The sequence below is a fragment of the Oncorhynchus nerka genome, linkage group LG13, assembly GCF_034236695.1.
Source record: "Oncorhynchus nerka isolate Pitt River linkage group LG13, Oner_Uvic_2.0, whole genome shotgun sequence".
NCBI classification, from domain to species: domain Eukaryota; kingdom Metazoa; phylum Chordata; class Actinopteri; order Salmoniformes; family Salmonidae; genus Oncorhynchus; species Oncorhynchus nerka.
Window position 1 is genome coordinate 59822616 of NC_088408.1, and position 25111 is coordinate 59847726.

The following is a 25111-nucleotide window of genomic DNA, read 5'->3' on the forward strand; positions in this document are numbered from 1 at the left end:
AAATCACTTTTGTAGGACACAATCCAAGTTTTGGGCTGTGATTTCGCCATCTCTCCTATTCTTTACTAAGATGTCTTTTGTTTTTTTTCCATTACGCCACTTTTAATACAGTACTGCTTAGCAACCTATATTATCCTCCTCTGGAGTACTCAACGGTTTTATGCCGAAGAGGATAATTGTTAACTTCTCATGCAATAATGGGGAGATGCGCAGAATGCCCTCAAGGTACCTAAATTCTGTGGGTGACGTAAGTTACGTGTCATGGTCGTGTGGCTCAACCTGCGCACTCACCTTCCATGTCAGACTCCAGAGACACAATCGTTTGTGTGGAAGGAGAAAAAAAAAAAACATCTTGTGAAGTGTAGAAAAGAAAATAGGCTGAAAATTGCCCACTTACCCGTGAACAGTGTCAGTTGCCAGGAAGCAAAGATACCATTTTCCCTGACGCAGTGTTGTCATAGAAACACGAAAAACCTGACACTTATCAAGTGTGTATATTATTTAATGTAGCGTTGTGTGTGTGTGCGCGCCTCCAGTAAGTTGTGCATGAGTGAAAGTCTTTGATTCTCAGAGGTGGCTGTTTTAATGGATGTGACTCTTCTGACACTATAGGGAAGATAAGGACCACTGCTGCTTTACCCTTGTTCTAGAGCTCTGAGCTGTAGTGAGTGCTGCACTCTGAACAAGGCTGCTGAAGTCTTCTGAACAGAGTACAGCTTCAAACGATCCGATTGACCAAACAGCATACCATATGGCCTCACCTTGTACTGCACCCCCTAAGTACATGGTGCAGCACCACTAACCTCTGTCCCTGCTGCTGCTTCTATGAAAAGAGGAACGAGAAATAGAGAGAGAGAGAGCTGTGTGATCTGCAGTGAGTGACTGCTACTCCCCAGAGGCAGATCTCTGTGTAGGGAGCAGGCTAGTCCGTCACAGAGACACCAGGACAAAAGACCACACACACACGTGCGCACACACACTGCAGCAGGGGGCAGGCAGAGGTCCAGCACACCAAACAGCCTGCTTACGCTGCGTGCGCTCACACACACGGAGACAGACAGCCAGACAGTTGAAAGAGAGGGTGAGGGGGATGGAGAGAGGGAGCACAAGACGGTGGGCACAAGCAGTCCTCCGCCAGCCAGATAGAGGGAGCAGTGGCCCACTTAAAGGAGTGTAGCGGGGAAGGAAGTAGGGCAGGCTGTGGCTCTCTCGGCGTGGCTAGAATAAAGAGTCCAGAGGAGACCGACAGACTGGGAGGGAGGGAAAGAGAGCAATAGGCTAGCAGCAGCACGCTGTGCAGGGCTGAATGAGCCCCACCATGCTTTCCTCCGCTCTCACCACACAGAAGAAAATGGAGCACTGAGACGGCTTCCTCCTCATCCACCACCTCTTCCTCTTTCTCCTCCTTGCTCAAATTGTTCCCGGGGATTCTGACGGAATGTCTGGTGAGTATTCCGCCTCAGACTCCATCATCCATCTGATGGACTGCACTGTCTCCATCTCAGTGTGTTAGGAACGCTTGACACAGTGCATTCTACGCAAAGGTCTCCGAGTTTCTATATAGGCTTTGTGGGCTTGGCATCTTATTATTTGTCTATAGACTTTGAGGGTGTTTCTTGTGTTTGGATGCAAGGCAGTAGTCTAGCTGTCGCCCTGATTGTTCTGGTTTTTATTTCATAGAATGAAAATGTTGAATGATGGATTGTCGCAGTCAATATTTGCTCCTAGTCGACACATTCATGTTTGTGTCTAGCCAGGCAGCATAGTGTTCATTTGTGCCAGAATAGATGCACAACACTGTAGTTCACTCTGTAATGACAACTCAAGAATGTCCTCGACCTTCCACCCGGCGCTTAACGCCTCTCCCAGATTACCATTTAGTTTCTAATGTCCTATGACTTGTGATATGCATGTGATATGTTGAAAGACACCATGTGGGTTCTCAAAATCACTTTTCGTCTGCGTTCTGAAAGGCAGCCACCCGATATGTTGCTGTTCTAAAAGCTTCTGAAATATTCACTACTGGAGTGGCAACCAGCTCTACTCTGCTGTGTGTGTGTGTGTGTGTGGTGTGTGTGTGTGTCCAGCACTTAGCATGAGTGTGCACACGTGTGATCATAGAGAGTTGGAGATGTTTTTTTTCTTCTTCTCAGTTCTGCAGAGCTTCTCTGACTGCAATACTCAAAGTGAGGTTGGAGAAAAGGTGAGAAATGAGAAACTGCCTTGTAGGGGGAAAAAACAAAGGCATAGCGATTTTCATGCCGACGTTTCCGCGCCTGTCTCAGAAACACACACACTAGACAGAGAGGCCTTTTGATGGAGGGATTCTGGGTCTGGAGTCTGGACTAACGTGTTGGTGCTCATTAAATCCAAACTCCTGTCACAGCTCATTTTGGAGGCAATCGGACGTCTTCTTAGCAGTGGGCCAGTTGTCAAAAGGAGGCGCAAACATGTCATCACGTTTCTAAGCCTGTGTGATACAGGATCTTCCCAGTCGCAGCACTTTGAACAGCTTGCTGTTAGCTAGACTTCAGTTTAGTGCGTATTCATTTATTCATTCATTCAAACACTTCAACTGGTAATATATTGAATATGGAGCATACATTTGAGTAATCAATTTAGCATGCTTCCAATGAGTGATTCTTGTGCTTGACTTCCAGTAATTGTTATGTAGCAACTAGTATTATGTGCACTGTGCAGTTATGCGACTGTAGGTTATACAGCGGGTTACCTTTGCCCACTCTCACCCTGTCCTTTCAAAATGTACTTATTTTGCCAGAGTATTACCGCGGTAAGCTGCTTTGAGAAAGAGGCTTGCAAGTTTAATGCAATGGTCATCCATGCCGATAGTGCAGAGATTGCGTAATCTCAAGTCGTTCAGCTATTAAAAACACGGATCAAATGGAACAGTTTCTGTTTTTCAAGGCGCATTCTGACACATTGTGTGTAGTTGGTATCGTAAAATAGTTGGACTCCAAATACTCATGACATTATCCAAACAGGTGAGTAATGTAGCCAGCCGGTTGAGAGACATGCATCCAGATGTTTTGAAATTGATCTATTTACCGATTTTGATCTTTGTGCCCTCAACGGGATTAGTTTAAGCTCATTGTCTAAAATAATACAGGCTTTTGGCAAATGTTTTTCTTTCAACACACAGAGGCTTAGAAAATGTTCAGTCTCGCTCGTGATAGCTCACAAAGATTCTCCGATTTGATTGACCTGTCTCCCAACTAGATTGGACACAGTGATAGCCCCACATACATTTTTGATTGCCCTAGAGACATTGTATGTGCATCTTTTGAAACCCTGGTGATGATGTTTAACCTGTTTTCGTTTTTTGTGTGTTCTGACTTTGCCGTTATTGATGTACGATTGTTAGCGTACTGTTTCTTTTGTTGTTGTTGCAATCTGGATTAGAATCGGCCTCCATGTTCCCTTTTTCCTGTTGTTTTGTGTGACATCCTTGCTCGGGTGTTTCCTTTTCAGAACAGAGGTCCTTTTTGGTGCCCATGTTTCCTGTCAGCAGGGAGTGTTTGGGGCATTTTGGAAGTAGCCCGTATTTACAGTCCCATATCAAAAAGCCACTAAGTGATCTGATATCGGAGGTAAAAACGTGTAGATGGCTGCAGCGATGAATAATGATTTAATAGGATCATGGGCACAACATCGGTTACATTTTTTTCCCTTTCGTTTACACCTGTATTGCCTTTTGATGGTTTAACTTAAACCGACTGGAACTGCACAACAGATGGTGGAGGACGTGGTAGAAGAGATGCCGACAAGCAAATCAACTGCATAAATTGCTGTGCTGTGCATTTAATGTGGTAGTTTGAATTCATGACTAGCACATTAGAGGCTGCTGCCCCTTATATACATAGACTTGAAATCACTGGCTACTTTATTAAAGTGACTAGTGTCCCATGAATAATGTTTGCATATTTTGCATGACACATCTCATAGTATGTATATTCTGTATTCTATCCTACCTGTGTGTTAGTCTATGCCGCCAAGATATTGCTCTTCCAAGTATTTATATATTCTTAATTCCATTCCTTTACTTTAGATTGTGTGTATTGTTAAATATTACAAAGAGATATTACTGCACTGTTGGAGCTAGAAACACAAGCATTTCGCTACACCCGCGTATGTGACAAATACAATTATTACATTTTTTTATTTTTTTTAAATAAAATGTAAAGGCCTATCTGGCTTATATTATTACCCTTACAGCAACCAAACATGTCCTGTGATTGATAACAAAATATCGAAATGTATAGAATCTAAGTTTGTTTGTTCACAACATTATATACGCTACCGGTCAAAAGTTTTAGAACTCCTACTCATTGTTCTTTATTTTTACTATTTTCTACATTGTATAATAAAAGTGAAGACATTAAAACTATTGTAATAACACATATGGATTCATGTAGTAACCAAGAAAGTGTTAAACAAATCAAAATATTTAATATTTTAGATTCTTCAAATAGCCATCCTTTGCCTTGATTGACAGCTTTGTACACTCTTGGCATTCTTTCAAGCAGCTTTACCTGGAATACTTTTATAACAGTCTTGAAGGAGTTCCCACATGCTGAGCACTTGTTGAATGCTTTTCCTTCACATTCGACACATTCCAAACCATCTCAATTCGGTTGGGCGATTGTGGAGGCCAGGTCATCTGATGCAGCACTCAATCACTCCCCTTCTTGGGAAAATAGCCCTTACACAGCCTGGAGGTGTGTTGGGTCATTGTCCTGTTGAAAAACAAATGGTGGTCCCGCTGTGTGCAAACCAGATGGGATGGCGTATCGCTGCAGAATGCTGTGGAAGGCATGCTGGTTAAGTGTACCTTGAATTCTAAATAAATCAGACAGTATCACCAGCAAAGCACACCCACACCATAACACCACCTCCTCCATGCTTTACGGTGGGAAATACACATGTGGAGATCATACGTTCACCTACTCTGCGTCTCACAGACACGGCGGTTGGAACCAAAAATCTCAAATTTGGACTACAGACCAGTGGACAAATTTCCACCGGTCTAATGTCAATTGCTCGTGTTTCTTGGTCTGAGCAGGTCTCTTCTTCTTATTGGTGTCCTTTAGTAGTGATTTCTTTGCAGAAATTTGACCATGAAGGCCTGATTCACACAGTCTCCGAGCAGTTGATGTGTCTGTTACTTTAACTCTGAAGCATTTATTTGGGCTGCAATTTCAGAGGCTGGTAACTCTAATGAACTTATTCTCTGTGGTAGAGGTAACTCTGGGTCTTCCATTCCCATGGCGGTCCTTATGATAGCCAGTTTCATCATAGCGCCTGATGGTTTTTGTGACTACACTTGAAGAAACTTTCAAAGTTTTTGACATTTTCCGGATTGACTGACCATGACTTAAAGTAATGATGGACTGTCGTTTCTCTTTGTTTATTTTAGCTGTTCTTGACATAATATGGACTTAGACTTATTTGGTAAAAGACCATCTTCTGTATAGCCCCCACTCCACCTTGTCACAACTCAACTGATTGGCTGAAACACATTAAGAAGGAAAGAAATTTAACGTTAACTTAAGGCACACCTGTTAATTGAATTGCATTCCAAGTGACTACTAAAATATATATTTTAACACTGATTCCATATGTGTTATTTCATAGTTTTGAGACTTCACTATTATTCTACTATGTTGAAAATAGTAAAAATAAAGAAAAACCTTTGAATGAGTGTAACGGCTTTCCTCTTCTGAGGAGGAGCAAGGATCGGACCAATAAGCAGCGTGGTAAGTGTTCATTTTGATTTTAATAAGAAACATGAACACTGAAACAAAAACAATAAACGACAACATGAAATAACTAAACCGAAACAGTACCGTGTGGACCAAACACTAACATGGAAAACAAACACCCACAACTCAAAAGTGAAACCAGGCTACCTAAGTATGATTCTCAATCAGGGACAACGATTAACAGCTGCCTCTGATTGAGAACCATAACAGGCCAAACAGTCATCCCAAATCATAGAAAAATGAACATAGACAACCCACCCAACTCATGCCCTGACCATACTAAAACAAAGACACAACAAAATAACTAAGGTCAGAACGTGACAGTAGTACACCCCCAAGGTGCGGAACCTGAACCTATAGGGGAGGGTCTGGGTGGGTGTCTGTCCGCGGTGGCGGCTCTGGCGCGGGACGTGGACCCCACTCCACCATAGTCCTTGTCCGCCTCTTAGCCCGCCTCCGTGGCCTCTTTAGGCCGCCGACCTCTGACTGGGGACCCTAGCCACAGGAGATTCCGGCAGCACCGGACAGGCGGGAGATTCTGGCAGCACCGGACAGGCGGGAGACTACGGCAGCACCTGGCTGACAGACGGGAGACTCCGGCAGCTCCTGGCTGACAGACGGGAGACTCCGGCAGCTCCTGGCTGGCAGACGGGAGACTCCGGCAGCTTCTGGCTGGCAGACGGGAGACTCTGGCAGCTCCTGGCTGGCAGACGGGAGACTCTGGCAGCTCCTGGCTGGCAGACGGGAGACTCTGGCAGATCCTGGCTGGCAGACGGGAGACTCTGGCAGATCCTGGCTGGCAGACGGGAGACTCTGGCAGCGCTGGGCAGGAGGAAGTCTCTGGCAGCGCTGGACAGGCGGGAGCACCTGAGAGACAGCCTGGTGCCGGGGGCTGCCACCGGAGGGCTGGTGCGTGAAGGTGGCACCGGATAGACCGGACCGTGAAGGCGCACTGGAGGTCTCGAGCACAGAGCCTGCCCAACCTTACCTGGTTGAATGCTCCCCTTAGCCAGGCCATTGTGGCGATGTGGAATAGCCCGCACTGGGCTGTGCTGGCGAACCAGGGACACCATGCGTAAGGCTGGTGACATGTACCCCGCCCGAGGATATGCACTGGAGACCAGATGTGCTGAGCCGGCTTCATGGCACCTGGCTCGATGCCCAACCTAGCCCGGACGATACGAGGCGCTGCGCTGTAACGCACCGGGCTATGCCTGCGCACCGGGGACACCGTGCGCCTCACGGCATAACACGGTGCCTGCTCGGTCCCTCTCTCTCCACGGTAAGCACGGGGAGTTGGCTCAGGTCTCCTTCCTGACTTCGCCACACTCCCCGTGTGCCTCCCCCCAATAAATTTTGGGGCTGCCTCTCGGGCTTCCTTGATCGCCGTGCCAACTCCATTCTCCGGTATCCCTCCTCACACTGTTCCAGAGAATCTCAGGCGGGCTCCAGCACGCTCCCTGGGTCGACCGACCACCTGTCTATCTCGTCCCAAGTTGTGACATAGTCCAGATCTTGCTGCTGCCTGATACCACGCTGCTTGGTCCTTGGTTGGTGGGTGGTTCTGTAACGGCTTTCCTCTTCCTCTTCTGAAGAGGAGTAGCAAGGATCGGCCCAATACGCAGTGTGGTAAGTGTTCATCTTGATATTAATAAGAAACTTGAACACTGAAACAAAAACAATAAACGACAACGTGAAATAACTCAACCGAAACAGTACCGTGTGGACCAAACACTGACACGGAAAACAAACACCCACAAAGTGAAACCAGGCTACCTAAGTATGATTCTCAATCAGGGACAACAATTGACAGCTGCCTCTGATTGAGAACCATACCAGGCCAAACACAGAAATCTCAAATCATAGAAAAACGAACATAGACAACCCACCCAACTCACGCCCTGACCATACTAAAACAAAGACATAACAAAAGAACTAAGGTCAGAATGTGACATTGAGTAGGTGTTCTAAAACATTTGACTGGTTTTGTGTGTGTATACATTTGGAGTCTGAAGTTTACATACACCTTAGCCAAATACATTTAAACTCAGTTTTTCACAATTCCTGACATTTAATCCTAGTAAAAATCCCCTGTCTTAGGTCAGTTAGGATCCAAACTTTATTTTAATAATGTGAAATGTCAAAATAATATTAGAGTGATTTATTCCAGTTTTTATTTCTTTCATCACATTCCCAGTGGGTCAGAAGTTTATATATACTCAATTAGTATTTGGTAGCATTGCCTTCAAATTGTTTAACTTGGGTCAAACGTTTCGGGTAGCCTTCCACAAGCTTCCCACAATAAGTTGGGTGAATTTTGGCCCATTCCTCCTGACAGAGCTGGTGTAACCGAGTCAGGTTTGTTGGCCTCCTTGCTCGCACATGCTTTTTCAGTTCTGTCCACACATTTTCTATGGGATGGAGGTGAGGGCTTTGTGATAGCCACTCAAATACCTTGACTTTGTTGTCCTTAAACCATTTTGCCACAACTTTGGAAGTATTCTTGGGGTCATTGTCCATTTGGAAGACCAATTTGCGACCAAGCTTAAACTTCCTGACTGATGTCTTGAGATGTTGCTTCAATATATCCACGTAATTTTCCTGCCTCATCATGCCATCTATTTTGTGAATTGCACCAGTCCCTATTGCAGTAAAGCACCCCCACAACATGATGCTGCCACCCCTGTGCTTCACGGTTGGGATGGTGTTCTTCGGGTTTCAAGCCTCCCCCTTTTTCTTCCTAACATAACGATGGTCATTATGGCCAAACAGTTCTATTGTTGTTTCATCAGACCAGAGGACATTTCCCTAAAAAGTATGATTTTTGTCCCCTTGTGCAGTTGCAAACTGTAATCTGGCTTTTTTATGGCGGTTTTGGAGCAGTGGCTTCTTCCTTGCTGAGCGGCCTTTCTGGTTATGTCGATTATAGGACTCGTTTTACTGTGAATATAGATACCTTTGTACCTGTTTCCTCCAGCATCTTCACAAGGTCCTTTGCTGTTTTTCTGGGATTGATTTGCACTTTTCGCACCAAAGTACGTTCATCTCTAGGAGACAGAATGCATCTCCTTCCTGAGTGGTATGACAGCTGGGTGGTCCCATGGTGTTTATACTTGCGTAGTATTGTTTGTACAGATGAATGTGGTACCTTCAGGCGTTTGGAAATTGCTCCGAAGGATGAACCAGACTTGTTGAGGTCTACAATTTTTTTCTGGGGTCTTGGCTGATTTATTTTTATTTTCCCATGATATCAAGCAAAGAAGGACTGAGTTTGAAGGTAGGCCTTGAAATACATCCACAGGTACACCTCCAATTGACTCAAATTATGTCAATTAGACTATCAGAAGCTTCTAAAGCCATGACATTATTTTTCCAAGCTGTTTAAAGGCACCGTCAACTTAGTGTATGTATACTTCAGACCCACTGGAATTGCGATACAGTCAATTATAAGTGACGTAATCTGTCAGTAAACAATTGTTGGAAAAATGACTTGTGCCGTGCACAAAGTAGATGTCCTAAACTATAGTTTGTTAACAAGAAATTTGCTGAGTGATTGAAAAAAACACTTTTTTTAATGACTGCAACCTAAGTGTATGTTAACTTCCGACTTCAACTGTATGTGTGTGTGGGATTACCGTTCAAAAGTTTGGGGTCACTTAGAAATATCCTTGTTTTTGAAAGCACATTACTTTGTCCATTAAAATAACATCAAATTGATCAGAAATTCAGTGTAGACAATGTTGTAAACGACTACTGTAGCTGGAAACTGTATCTGTTTTTTTTTTAATGAAATATGTACATACTGTAGGCGTACAATTCCAATGGAATGTTTTAGCTAATCCAAGTTTATAATTTTAAAAGGCTAATTGACCATTAGAAAACCCTTTTGCAATTATGTTAGCACAGCTGAAAACTGTTGTCCTGATTAAAGAAGCAATAAAACTGGCCTTCTTTAGACTAGTTGAGTATCTGGAGCATCAGCATTTGTGGGTTTGATTACAGGCTCAAAATGGCCAGAAACAAAGCCCTTTCTTCTGAAACTCGTCAGTCTATTCTTGTTCTGAGAAATGAAGGCTATTCCATGTGAGAAATTGGCAAGAAACTGAAGATCTTGTGCAACGTTGTGTACTACTCCCTTCACAGAACAGCGCAAACTGGCTCTAACCAGAATAGAAAGAGGAGTGGGAGGCCAACTCAGCAAGAGGACAAGTACATTAGTGTCTAGTTTAAGAAACAGACGCCTCAAGTCCTCAACTGGCAGCTTCATTAAATAGTACCCGCAAAACACCAGTCTCAACGTCAACAGTGAAGAGGCGATTCTGGGATGCTGGCCATCTAGGCAGAGTTGCAAAGAAAAAGCCATATCTTAGACTGGCCAATAAAAAGAAAAGATTAAGATGGGCAAAAGAACACAGACACTGGACAGAGGAGCACTTATATGGTTACTACATGATTCCATATGTTTAAAAAAATATAGTTTTGATGTCTTCACTATTATTCTACAATGTAGAAAATAGTAAAAAATAAAGAAAACGCATGAGCAGGTGTCAACTTTTGACTGGTATTGTATAACTTTCAAAATACAGAAGTTCAGCCGGCTGTATTTTCTGTATTTTGAAAGTTATACTGTATACCTTAAACTTCATTGCTGATATGCAAAACATTTCGGTACTATATCAACAATGGACTAATGAAACAAATACAAAAATATCGTTTTTAGGTGGAGTTTTCCTTTAATCCTTTGAATGTTGTCCACAATTACTTACAATTGTTTTTCTTTTTCTTTTCAGAAAAACCATTTGAGGGTTTCTGAACATTAACAATATCAGTGTGGAGTTGGATATCATTTTTGAAAGATGTTTTTTTGTTGTTGATGGCAATCGGACCTGTCTGCAGTGCAAATAGTTACACACCTCATGAAATACTAGTAGAATACAGTATTCTATTCATAAATGACTCCTTTATATGTAAATATATCTAACTCTGCCAGTAGGCTACTGTACGTATATATTTATTTTCATTCTGTGCTGTAAGAGATTAGAAGTGTTTGATTTATGTTAATTTTGATTCAGAGACCACCGTCTCCGAGACAAAACGATAGTCTGACCTCATTTAATTGGCTGTTTTCGGCTGTTTGTGTTCTTGGCCCCCAACGGCCTGCAATGGCATTGACAAGATCATTGGGTAAATGCTGTGCCACAGACTGCAAGTTGAATAGCAGCCATCACACGCTCATGAATCTCTCAGGAAGTGAATTCAAAAGCAGCAGAGTTGTCAGCACAGTGCATGAGTGACAGAGCTAGCCTACTGCCTTGGCGTTCGGTCTAGTGATCATGACACTTGTTTGTCATTGACTGGAAATATGAGTATTTATTTTACGTCATTGATCCCCTATATCAGTGGCTCCCAAGTCCAGTCCTCGAGTAACCCCAACAACAGCACACATTTTAGTTGTAGCCCAGGACAAACTCACCTGATTCAACTCATTGAGGGCTTGATGATTAATTGACAAGTAGAGGCTTGTGGTACAACAACAATGTGTACTGTTGGACGTACTCAAAGACTGGATTTAGGAAACTCTGCCCTAATATTATGGAACCAGACCCATTTTCGTTTAAAGGCCATTATAAGATTATTGTAGTACATTACTGTAGTACAATTTGTTTCATTAAGGCTAATTGTAAACAATTTTACACTGTCACATTTTGTTAAGAACAAAATCCACCCAGAGCTTCACAAAGACTCTATGTTAAAATGTTACCCGCATGCAAAACGTTTTCCCCCAGAGATCTAGCTTCTCAGAGAGGGAGGTTTCATTTAGCTGGACCTCCTCAGCTCTGCCAGGTATCTCTCTGTAATTCTCACAGCTCCTCACTGTGTCTCCGCCACCATACTAATGAGCTGAGCTACAGAGAATGTGACGACTCACTCCCCGCCCGAGGACTTTTCCTGACTCATCCCCGAGGCAGGAAGTACAGCCATGTTTAATTCATGCAGCCAATGAAGAGCCAGGGGAGCGATGAGTAAGCGCATATCTCTCCTTTTGCCGCTCAGCAGGTGCTTAATTGCCCTGCTTACCCACCGAGAAATGAATTGTAATGTGCAGGAGTTAACCAACACCACTTATGGAACAACAGAAAGAAGAGCATACACTGTAGGAGCAAACATTTCTTCTGTCTATATTATCTGTGACAACTTGCCAGTGATGCAACAATGCCAATAGGGCGAGTTACAGATAGCTGGCGTTCTATAGCCTAGTGTTTCCATTTCCCTTAAAAATGTATTTTTGTATTTATCGGTCAATAAATCGAGTTGAGGACTGAAGGTTGTGATACTTGTTTTACGGATGCCATGTTTTTCACATACAACTAAAATATTGAACCAATAACACTAAAATGAACCCTTAGTCACTTGGTTGCACGAATGTCTGTATCAGCTATCATATGTTACTGTGGGCGGTACGAGTTTCTTGTCGTCGTTCACTTTAACTTTGTTATTGCTGTTGACCTCTGATGGCCATGATGGTAGTCTTCCCTGCCTAGTGACTGAGTGACGAGTCAGATTGTCACCTCCTTCTCTCTGCAGCTGTGCTCTGCTGTTTGCCAGAGGCCCTATAAAGCATTATTGGAGCAGTGTCCCCACCTGCCAGACCATCAAAAGCCCATCCAAGCAGGAGAGCTACCAGCTGGGAAATAACGGAGATCTCAGTCATGCCAACCCCGTAGGGCCAGAGCCAGTGGCATCCGACAGGGTGTACCCACAACACTAGTCTGTTATTGGAACACATGCCTTCCCCAGCCCTCTTCCCTCAGTTTGGGACATAGCTGACTGTTGCCTATGTTGAGATGTTGTATTTGTGTGAATGACTTGATCGCGTCTCTTCCTCTTCTCCCCCAGATCCCATCTAATGCCTAGGCTGAAGGAATCACGGTCTCATGAGTCGTTGTTCAGCCCCAGCAGTGCAGTAGAAGCTTTGGATCTCAGCATGGAGGACGAGGTGTTGATCAAACCGGTGCACAGCAGCATCCTGGGCCAGGACTACTGCTTCGAGGTGAGCCCCTCCCACCAGCGCCACCACTGCTGCCACAGCTCAAGGCTCGCTAACTGCGGACTCTTTTTAATAGCGTCTTTTAGGATCCTGAAGCACTGTATATAATGCATGGTGTTTAATCTCTTTATTTTCGTCGTCATTACCATAGTCTGAAAACCTGCGTAATAAAAGGTGGGCGGGTCCCTCAATGTCTGTCAAGCAGCCAGTGCCTTTGGGTAGTGTGAGTGTGTGGCTGGGCATCTGCTAGGGAACGTCCCCACTGCCAGGAGGGTCTCCCTTCCCCTCTTCCTGCCTGGTAGTGGCATGTGTGTCTGTCTGGCCCATCTGTTGGCATCTCCATGCTCCTGCTCTCTGGATTTGCTCAGAGAGGTGAGCTCCGAGAGGGCCCAATTCACAAGGATTTACTGCCTATTATGCTAAAGCACGCTGCCAGCTGGACAGACCATGGCTCTGTGACCGAGTGGACAAGCGTTTCTCTCGTGGACAAGTGCAAGAGGATTTCAATGGCTGTCCAGGCTCAGTGTTCAGTATGCATTGTATCAGTGTGCACTGTGTGTGTGTGATACCCAACCCTGCTTTCATATGGGTCTTTTTCATAAAGGGAAGGGCTTAATTGTCTGCAATACTTCACAGGTAACCACTTCCACTGGAACAAAATGCTTTTCGTGTCGGTCATCCGCCGAGAGGGACAAATGGATGGAGAACTTAAGGAGAGCTGTAAATCCAAACAAGGTAAACCCTATACAAGTAGTGGGCCCTCTGTGGAAGGAAAGAGCAATACAGTAGAACCCATGAGCACAGAACACCCATGAAAATGTTGTTGTTTGAAGTTGCACATGTTTGATGTTTTTCACAGGACAACAGTCGGCGTGTGGAGAACCTGCTGAAATTGTGGATTATTGAGGCCAAGGACCTTCCAGCCAAGAAAAGGTACTTCTGTGAGTTGTGTCTGGACGACACGCTTTACGCACGGACTACCTGCAAACTCAAGACAGACAATGTGTTCTGGGGAGAGCACTTTGAGTTCAACAACTTACCCGCCATCAAAAGTGTCACCGTCCACCTGTACAAGGAGACTGATAAAAAGAAAAAGAAGGACAAGAACAGCTATGTGGGCCTGGTCATCATTCCCACCGGCGCCGTCACGGGACGCCAGTTCGTGGAGAAGTGGTACTCTGTGAGCACGCCCAACCCGAGCAAAGGGAAAACTCCCGGACCTATGATTCGGCTCAAGTCGCGGTACCAGAGCATGAGCATCCTGCCTATGGAGTCCTATAAGGAGTTTGCGGAGTACATTACCAATAACTACATGCTGATGTGCTCCATCATGGAGCCTGGCCTCAGTGTGAAGAACAAGGAGGAGATGGCCAGTGCCCTGGTGCACATCCTACAGAGCACCGGCAAGGCTAAGGTAAGGCACCCTACTCTCAAGAGGCTGTGTTCTACGCACTTTCAAATTATAGTCCAAAATAGTCACGTTGCCAAATGTCGACAATAAACACGACCTAGATCAAATTGATATTCGCCAAGAAATTGTATTGTGCTCATCACAGCTGTGAAACCTTTGATTACTCACAATCAGTGATACCGTTGTCTCAAATAAGCAACCATCAACATAATCTCAGCTGCATATTGCACACAGTAGCTGTATTAAGGTAAAGGGGTTTAAAGGTCCAGTGAGCCTCGTTTTTCACCAGGGGCTTTGTAACTTAGCCTAGTCTTTGGGAGTCCTCCTTCCCCGTGCTTACCGTAAGCAGTCTCCTGGAGGAATGTGAATGCTTCCTGTTTGGGTTGGGAGCAGGGTTGTGTTCATGAGGAGTTCAAACGGAAGAAAACAAACAGAAACATGAACGGACTACCTGGCTCATTTTAGTTTTCCGTTGCAAAAGGCTTTAGAACGTTTTTCCATTGTGTTATAATGGATGTGACTCAGCCTTCACATGCTGTGGAAAAACAACTGAATCCACCCCTGCTTAGAGTGTGTGATTGGGGGACTGAGGACAAGTACTTTCTAATGAGGACTAGCTGAGAGAGGACTTGCGTACACTGACTGACATGGCTGAAACAGCAAACCTGTTGCTAATACCCCACAATGTTGCATTTCAAACAATCGCATAGACCATTTCAATTCAGTCCCTTTTTATGACCACTTGCCATACATTAGGCTATGTGGTAAAATGTCCTTCTCTTATTCAGAGAATCAATACATCCCATTGAGGGATTGTTGTTTCGATGTTTTTGAAACGGTCACATTGACCCACTGTATGGAATTGAGAAATCTGGCCGAACTCCACACAACAAAATCTCCCTTACTATGGAGAGAGAGAGAAGGAGAGAGAGGTCATCATGTTCAAATTCAGGCTTTATCCACATTCCATCTTTATTGCACACTGTGCAGACCATAAAATCTCACCACGCCTGGAGAAGTGTTTCATTTCTCAGCAGTGGTGTAAAGTACTTAAGTACAAATAGTTTAAAGTAAGTTGTTTTTTGGGGGTATCTGTACTTTATATTTTTGTCAACTTTTACTTCACTGCATTCCTGAAGAAAATAATGTACTTTTTTACGTCATACATTTTCCCTGGCACCCAAAAGTACTAGTTATATTTGGAATGCTTAACAGGACAGGAAAATGGTGCAATTCACATACTTATCAAGAGATTATCCCTGCTCATCCCTACTGCCATCTGATTTGGCAGACTCACTAAACACAAATGCTTCATTTGTAAATCATGTCTGAGTGTTGGAGTGTGCCCTTGACTATCCAAAATAAAATAAAAACGGGTTTCTTCTGGTTTGCCTAATATAAGATATTTTAAATTATTTATACTTTTACTTTTGATACGTAAGTATATTTAAAATCAAATACTTTTAGACTTTTACTCAAGTAGTGTTTTACTGGGTGACTTTCACTTTTACTTGAGTCATTTTCTGTTACGGTATCTTTACTTCTACTCAAGTATGACAATTGTGTATTTTTTCCACCACTGCAGGAGCCACATGAACGTGATCTAGCAGCAATCAATGCTGTATCTCATATGAATGTGGTTGTGTTACACGGCCACTGTGCTGTCTTCTCGCTCACCATTCCCAGGGAGGAAAGCGGTGTCAGCCCCCTGTGATAATTAGCTTTGTCGTCCTCATTAATTCCTGCTTTGCTCCACCCACTCTCCAGTTCCTGCGGTAAAACCACGCAGTGAGGCAGAACGCTAATAACGCTAGTGTGTGTGTGTGTGTGTGTGTGTTCTGGTGCACAAGGTCATCGGTCGTCATTGAGGATAGCTGTTTCAGCACAGAAAGGTCTTCTAAGACTTTGACCCTAAAACATTGCTCCTGCTTATGTAACAGCACTGTAAGAATGTCAATGCCCTACAGCAGCTTGTATTAGTAGAAACAGCACCAGGGCGATGGAGCTTCGTTTTATACAACCTTTCTCTAATGTTAGCCTACTTTCTGCTCTGGGAAACAATTGGGACTTTGCCTCGTTTTGCATTTATCCACTGCCCCGTAGTGGCTCACACCCCCTCCCTCTCATTTCAGTTCACTGTTTAGCCTGCCCTAATCCAATAGATGGATAGATAGAGGTCCATGAATCTACACTTTCAAAGAGGTCTCTCCTAATCTAGAGGCGTTCTCTCACCAAATGGATCTCTTTAATTTGATTGAAATGACTGTGGCTGTCGACTTCACATTTTTTTTTTTAAAGGGTTGTTCCACCTCAAAAAGCGCAAGAAAGAGGATTGACACCCACCTTCTCAGATTGGGTCTAAAATCGTTTCTGTTGTTAGAAACAGATAAGATTAGCATTCCTGCAGATTGCATTCCTGCAACTTTATTTTGTTACGTTCCCCAGCAAGAAAACCAAACATTGTCGCTCAAATTGTCGCTAAACAGATTGGGTTTTAGGAGGAGTTATTTACAGACCCTCGTGGATGTCCATTGAAAGTTGACCAGCAACAGCAACTGGCCACTAAATTTGGTCAAGAACAGGCAAACCAAATTTAAACCCACACCAAACTTAAAGACAGGAAGCAAACCATAAAGGGGAGCAATATGAAAACAGGGAAGATCAGATAAAGGAGTGTTTATTTTATTTTATTTTTTTAACTCAAATAGGGAGAGCCAACTAAATGCCAACTAAATGTGTTAATGTGTCCACATCTCTCAAGACAACTGGAGCCACTGGGCCAGCCATTCTTAAATATCACCTGGGCCTGCACAGGTACCTTCCCACTAACAAGATGACAATCCAGCACATGTGCAACACATACTGACTAACGAGTTGATACCAATCGGTGCGTCCCACATGCTAATGTGGTAACGTCCAACCTCAGAAAATGCATAGAAAAACCAAAGCCTGTAACATCATCCACCATACTTCAATTGCTCATTTCTCTGAACAGGGGGAAAAAACACAACCAAATTCACTGGGAATTAGTTGCATAGTATGAAGAAGCAATAATCCAAGCTGCAACTCCATACTACTTGTTAGACATAGTGAACTGATACTGTATACTGGTTGATTTGGTGTGGTGGGTCGTGGGTGGCTTTTTACGTTTTTGGGGGATTCCTCATCTCTCACTCATTGGTAGAAAGAAGTTGGGTACTATATTGAATATTATATGAATCCTATGAGTTAAAATGGACAATTCGGGTGCAATCAATTAGCTTAACTTCTCAGAGATCTAAAATATGTCTCAATATTGCTCAATGTGATCTATTTACAAACCCACCTCGTATAGTCTGTTAGTGTGCAAACTGTTAGTGTGTGCAGTCGGTGCATGTTAAGACTTCCCTAGCCATTCTCCAGTTCTGTCTGAGGGTACTGTAGAAGTAGGGACAGCAAAACCCTTTTCACATGTCGGCATGGCTCATCACAGTAGTGTGAGACGGGTATAGCATAGTGTGTGTGTGGCTGATATGCTGTGACTGTCTGTTTGTCAGCCGAGCCGAGCCAGCGCCGAGTTGGGCTTGCTGCTCATCCACATCAACCACGGATGAGCGTCATCATCAGTGATGAGGGCTAAGAGGGGTGCTGTATTAAGCCCTTAAATCCTCATTCAACACACAAGCAGGTAGTGCTCTGACTCATGTCCTGCCATGCAGCCTGCCCTGCACAGGATATACAGCACATCATACATTCATAATCCTCTGCATCCTCCAGAGAGCGTAATGGTTGAATGATCTGGCACGGGGTTCACGGCTTGTGTGAACCAGGGGGACAGCAGATATGTTGACAAGGAGCATTCGGGTATCTAGCCTACATTTGGCTGACACAGTAGCTACATACTGTGCATATGCAGTAGCTGAAATGTCTACCTCTCTCTGGTGCAGACTTTAAGATGACGACAGCACGTTCCCTTTGACACCTCATTAGCATGCATAGCCTAGCGCTAGACTACCCCCACAGGCCTCCCATAGAAGTGACTGCAGTCAGACGGAGCTGGAGCAGATAACAGGAGCTCATGGAGAGCGAGTGTGACCGGCTAAGAAAGACGCAGCCTGAGAGTGACTGTAGGTGGGGGTGGGGGGGATGAACCACTTGATCCATTAGACCAGAATCGATAAGAGAGTAAGAGTGAGTCATCACTTTTGTCTGAGCTGCCTGCGACTGACTCTCTCTCCAAACCCACTGCTTTCAGTATATATCAGGCTCAACATCAGGCCTGGGCTGTGCAGCAATAGTAGTACACTGTTATTTATTTATGTAGAAGACTGTACACATGCTGCATTTCAGATCACGTTGATAGCGTGTATTGCCAGCAAATGAGCCAAGTCTCTTCACAGGACTTGTCTACAGAGATCACTACCACATTTGTTACTTTTCTTATTTAATATATATATTTTTTTTTTACTTCAGTTTATTTTAGTAAATACTTAACTGCATTGTTGGTTAAGTAAGCATTTCACTGCAAGGTCTACCTACACCTGTTGTATTCGGCGCATATAAGAAATACAATTTGATTTGATCATAAGACACCTTGGTAAAGCAGTGGTGCTGGTTGCCTAGTTCCATGATACGGCGCTGATCAGCCTTTCACTGCTCACCGTGTTGTCAATGTTGTGTCGGGCAAGTTCTCGGAGGTGAACATGGGACGAGGTGACACCGGTGCCCTGTTCCGATGCTTTTCCAAATGTATACTGTCTTCCTCCCTTCCTTGGGAGAAATGGTTATGATGACATGACGGGGTTTGTGAAAGCTATGTGGTGGATCCATTGCTGTCATCTAATTCAATGGGGTGAGATCACAGGAAGGAAGGATTGTCAAAGTGTTGGAACACTGCCTCACTGTTCCATTTTTCTTTCAGGACTTCCTGACGGACCTGATGATGTCAGAAGTGGATCGCTGTGGGGAGAACGAACACCTGATCTTCAGGGAGAACACGCTGGCCACCAAAGCCATCGAGGAGTACCTCAAACTGGTGGGGCAGAAGTACCTGCAGGACGCACTAGGTAAGTAACACCCACACACCCTAAACGAGCGTGTGCTGCCATTACAGTAGAGCGAGAAATGCTTTTAGTCGAGAGCGAAGGAGCCATGAACGCGTGGAAATAGGCCTATGGGTTGTGCATTAAGTATCATACGTCCAGGCTAGTATCTCTCCAGACTCAGTAGATCTTCAATTCTATTCCGATCAATAATTCATAGTTTTTCTGTAAAGTGACTTTGTAGGAAGCCGTGTTAAATGATTCAGAAAGGCAGCCTGTCCTTGAAGGTTGACTGGCCCGATTTTGAAAGTATGAATGTATGAAAAAGGTATAGAAGAAGCCTGTCGGAGAACTCTGGGCTCTTTCTTTGGTCGTCTATCAACACAACTTAAGACGTTGGTGAAAGACGATCACTTCTGCAGAGAAAATGATTCCTCAATCTATTTGCGTGGGCGGCGAGAAGTAAGAAACCTGTGATTTTAAATCTCTGATCTGATGTCTATGGCCATGTACAAATATCATTTTTTTTGCACGTTTTGCCATGGGCCACAGGATATTTAACTCACCACTTTATAATGATCCAGTGGTCCATGAACAGTCAAAAACAAATAGCAACAGCAGTTCTCTTAGTACAATAAGTGGGATTTCTATCAGTGTGCATGGCATTCGTGTGTTCCAACTAGCAGAACTGTACTCTATATGGAGGGATTTTAGTGCCAAAAGAAATTGAATCTGAATTGAATTAATTTTTCCATTAAAAACCACTCCGTAACTGTAAGCCTATATGTACTGTAGATTGTAGTCCTAGACATAGTGCTGACCCCAGGCCTGTGTGCTGTGCGCCCTCCCTCCCTCCCTCTTCTAGGCGAGTTCATCAAAGCCCTGTACGAATCAGACGAGAACTGTGAGGTGGACCCGGGTAAGTGTTCCTCGGGAGACCTCCCTGAGCACCAGAGCAACCTGAAGATGTGCTGTGAACTGGCTTTCTGCAAGATCATCGACTCCTACCGGTAAATACAACCCCCCCCCCCCCCCCCCACCCGCCAATGCAATGCAATTAGCTAGCATTAGCCCTCATACTCTACTATCAAGTGTCCATCTTTCAGGGCTTTCACAATTATCGAATCAATAATGAAAGCGTGAATTGTGCAAAAGGTAAGGTCAAAAACAACATGGTGGTACTGCATTCATGGAAGGAAGGTATTTTATTTAGAGGTAATATTTCCTTCTCTACCAGTGTTTTTCCACGGAGCTGAAAGAGGTGTTTGCCTCGTGGAGGCAGGAGTGCAGCAGTCGGGGCCGGCCGGACATCAGCGAGCGGCTTATCAGCGCCTCCCTGTTCCTGCGCTTCCTGTGTCCGGCCGTCATGTCCCCGTCGCTTTTCAACCTGATGCAGGAGTACCCAGACGACCGCACCGCGCGAACCCTCACCCTCATCGCCAAGGTCACACAGAACCTCGCCAACTTCACCAAGTAAGTGCGGGTGTGTGTGTTTGCGATTGCGTGTGAACGAGTGTGTGTGCGTGCGTACGTGTGCGCAACCATGAAAATATACTTGTATATGTGTTTATCTGATGAAAATAGCATAATTTCCCCCCTGTTTTGGTTTTTGTTTCTTTGTCTGTCCAGGTTTGGTAACAAGGAGGAGTACATGTCCTTTATGAACCACTTCCTGGAGCACGAGTGGACCAACATGCAGCGCTTCCTGCTGGAGATCTCCAACCCAGAGACCATCTCCAACACGGCAGGGTTCGAGGGTTACATCGACCTGGGCCGCGAGCTCTCCACCCTGCACTCCCTGCTGGCCGAGGCAGTCTCTCAGCTGGACCAGGTACCAGGATTACACCGCACTACTTTGATTTACTCTCTAAAGGCAACCTCACGATACTCGCTACTTTCCGCAAGCAGAGCTACCGGAAATCAGTCCTTTTCAATGGGCTTGACATAAAGATGCACATTTTGCTTGGACAGCATTCTATTGTCACCATGTAGATGTTATATGTGAAAAGACATGTTACTAAATAATGAATTCATAGGAAGTTCATGGGAGAAATTGTAAAGAACTATACTTGACATTATTATTTTGTGTCCCTGCAGAGCACAGCCTCTAAGCTTGGTCCACTGGCACGTATCCTGCGGGACGTGAACTCAGCACTGACCAACCCATCTGGGGTCCAGGTGTCTACCCCCACAGAGCGTATGGGCTCCCCCCCCCTTCCCCTCCCCCTGGCAGGCTGCAGCCTCTCCACCGGCCTGCCTATCCACAAGATGGTCATGGACAGCGAGCTTTCTGGGTATTTGTGCTTTGTATGACACACAACCTGCAGAGATCTGAGGATTACAGCATTTCAATATTTATTTTAATAGATGTTGATTTTACATTTCTGCAATTTTTTTAACAGTTCTTTGGGAACCACAATGACATTATCTTTACAGTGTCTCCGAGTCAAAACAAAATGTATCTAATTTTTCAATGTTGTCTTGGTGTAGGTTGGTTGATTTTACGAGGCTACCGTCGCCAACCCCAGAGAACAAGGACCTATTCTTTGTGACGAGGAACTCTGGCATCCAGCAGTCTCCAGCCAGAAGTTCCAGCTACTCGGAGGCCAACGAGGCTGAGGTGCAGCTCCCCAACGGCAGCAAGAGTTTATCAATGGTGGACCTGCAAGATAGCCGCAGCCCGGAGAGTACCCCTGTCCCCCGCCCTGCCTCCCCCAGCGACATGCTCCTCAATGAATGCCAGTCCCCCGTCGCCCCTGGGCCGGGGGGCTGGGCCGCCCGCACCCCTCAGGGCATTATCCCCGGACCCACCCTCAGGAGAATGGTTCAGACCCCCACCAACCCTAGCACAGAGAGCAGCACCCTAGGTCCAGGGAGGCCCTCCCAGCTCCTGGCCCCGCTTTCATTCCAGAACCCCGTTTACCAGATGGCCACGGGCATGACCATGTCCCCGCGGGGTCCCCTGGCCGATTCAGGCTCCGAGGGCCACAGCTCTCACAGCTCTCAGGGCAACAACACAGAGGATGCCCCCAAGCACCAGGGCGTATTCCTCACCCAGGGGGTTGCAGTCGGGAGCGGGGGAGGCAGCAGCAGTGAGGAGTTTGCGCGGCGCTCAGGGGAGTTCACGACCCGCCGCCAGCTGTCCCTCATGGAACCGAGGCAGAACAGCTCCGGTCCCCAGCGCAGGATAGACCAGCCCCCTCCGCCCGTCACCAGGGGCAGGACGCCGCCACACATGCTCCAGACGGCCTACCCTGGGCCGCGGCCCTCCAGCGGCAGCATGATGTCATCATCTCCCGACTGGGGGCCCAGTGGCGGCACCCGGTTGAGACAGCAGTCGTCCTCATCCAAAGGGGACAGTCCTGAGACCAAGCAGCACACCCTGCATAAAGTGAGTAGAGCATGTCACATCTATGTGTGTGTGTGTGTGAGGAGGGGGGGGGGGTGGTCTCACTATTATCCTGGACAGCCACTGTCTGCTTACTTTTATTAGAGATAAGCTCTTGGTTGACTAACTACTTAATATCTATCGAGCCAGAGTTTGGATTGCATGTACTGAAGTTTGGCTAGCAACGCTAATGGGCTTGGCTGTGCGTATTATTCTGGACTTCATCCATTGGTTATGGAGAGTTATTCCTCATCAGAATCGTATTTCCTACCTGCAGCACGAGTATAAATCCAAACTCTGGCAAGAGAGATATTAAGATTCTGATGAGGAATAACCAATGGCAGAACTACAGAAAAATACACACAGCCAAACTTCATCTGTGGCCTAGAGGGATGAGCCAGGCAGGATATGACCTCAGTGGACGTATCCAGCTCACAGTCACAGTGGTGGGTGGAGAGGGTATGTATGGAGAGCCCAACTGGCCTCAATAAGCTATCATAACACTCAGCCTTGCTGAGCCAATAGCAAATCACCCAGGGCAGTGAGCCACAGGCATTACCCTACAGGCCTCAGCGCTGGAGCCTGCTAACAGACTAGACAAGCAGAATTAATTGTGTGACTGTGGACACCGGAGTGGTTATTAAATGCCTGTTTCGCTCAACTAAATCATTTTTGTACGTGGTCTGAATAAATCCTCCTTATAAAATGATCAAGCATTTGCCATCTAAACTCAACTGCCCCCCTCCCCCCCCCACGATTAAAACAAAACAAGTGTCCTACTCTATTTTGGGCTCGATCTCTGTGGGTGTGTGTGGCAGTCTCCAGGTCTCAATCAGAGTAGAAGGGGTTATACGAGAAATGGGGGCAGGTGAAAAGACTGGTTTAACATACAGACTAAAGAAACCATTTTGCTTTTAAACAAATCAATGATTCAAATCTTCTTTATCAAGTTTTTAGAGACGTGAGACCAAGCTCTCATGATCCTGTAATAACCTTGACAAAGACAATGCCAGATGGACAATGCAAAAGAATCACCCTCTGTGCCTTCCCACTTGTGTCAGTTGTTCCTCTAAATCCTCCTAGCTGAAGACACTGGCTCTCCTCTACTCCTCTGTAGACACCGGCTTCTCATTCTAGCGTGTGATCGTCATCGTGCAGCAGTCTTCTCCTATTCTTCTCCTATGACTTACCAGAAGGCTTTGTGTGTGCGTGATGTGTATGCGTGTTCGTTCCCACCAGGCCCCCTCCCCTGTGAACCCCAATGCTCTGGACCGCACTGCTGCCTGGCTGTTGAATATGAATGTGCAGTATTTAGACCACGAGGGAGTTGACCCAGATACCAAGCACAGGGAAGACCTTCGAAGCAAAGAGGAGCTCACTCAAACCGAAAAGGTAACAAACGTCTAGCCTCTTCTAAAAGAAAATTATTTTTTTTAACCTGGCACCTGCTACAGCACCCACATCATCATGTTGTTCAGCACAGCCACTTACAGACGTCATCTTTATTACCTCAGAGGAGGAGCAGGAAGTCATAAAAGATGAACGGGAGCAATTACTACGTGATTCGAGGGTTGTTGTTGATTGCCAACACGGAAGTGAATGTGTTGAGGAACCAAAAGCAAAGGCATAACAAAGGCACTGTGTCTCTCCCTACTAGCAGGCCTGTCCATGATTTGAATTCACGTGAATATTGAAGGGTAAATGCTGCTTAAGTAGTATGGAAAATGATTCTGTGCGCGTGGAGAGATGCACCCTGATATATACTGGTCGTGTATTTATAGTTTTGCATACGCGTTCAATTAGCTTCTATTCTGACGTTGTTTAGATGTAGGCAGACAGAGGGGGTCAGGCTGAACGGCTCGTACTGCAGCTCAAGAGAGGCCATATCTCAAAAGACACCGTGGTGACAAAGCAAGAGTGTGCCCTCCCTCTGCCAATTCTCCTAGCTTCTCCAATGAATTATACACCAGCAACATATTGCACTCGCGCACACTTATAAGCCAAAGACACTTGACACATTTTCATCACACACATACACAAATGAATAGTTTTCGACTCCTAGATGGTTTTCAACTTTTCCTTTCAAGTGGTGTTTTAGTGATTATTTCAAAGATGTTAGGTCTGCCAAAGGGAGAACCAATCACTGTCCTTTTAAAGCGACAGGGGTGATTCTTACGAATCAAACCACTGTTTGTTATGTTGGTCAATCACTACCAATAAATCCCCTTTTATAAAATGGTTAGTTGAAGGGCACTTTAATAGGTTTGTATTAAAAAAAGACAGGAATGTGGTACTAAATTGCTAAAGTAGAATATTTGAAAAATTGGGCGTCATTCTGGTTTTAGAGCCAGTTCAGTGTACTGTACGGTTTTTATGTAGTCAAGTACCTTAAGCAAGGGCAGTGTCTGGAATGTCATTCAAAGTTGGACGTAAAACCCCTACATTTTAAATCCCATTTGACTT

At 45.1% G+C, this 25111-nt stretch overlaps 1 protein-coding gene across 1 annotated transcript in view; it reads left to right on the plus strand.

Annotated features, from left to right (window-relative positions):
* Positions 1-25111, plus strand: part of LOC115139746 (disabled homolog 2-interacting protein-like) — a 121551-nt gene that overhangs the window by 88505 nt on the left and 7935 nt on the right. The window contains exons 4-14 of the mRNA XM_065026505.1: positions 12678-12831; positions 13465-13563; positions 13688-14242; positions 19140-19284; positions 20126-20270; position 20353; positions 20498-20733; positions 20890-21091; positions 21358-21554; positions 21751-22651; positions 23888-24040. Coding sequence (XP_064882577.1) covers positions 12678-12831; positions 13465-13563; positions 13688-14242; positions 19140-19284; positions 20126-20270; position 20353; positions 20498-20733; positions 20890-21091; positions 21358-21554; positions 21751-22651; positions 23888-24040 — 2788 coding nt within the window. The remainder of the gene's footprint in view (positions 1-12677; positions 12832-13464; positions 13564-13687; positions 14243-19139; positions 19285-20125; positions 20271-20352; positions 20354-20497; positions 20734-20889; positions 21092-21357; positions 21555-21750; positions 22652-23887; positions 24041-25111) is intronic.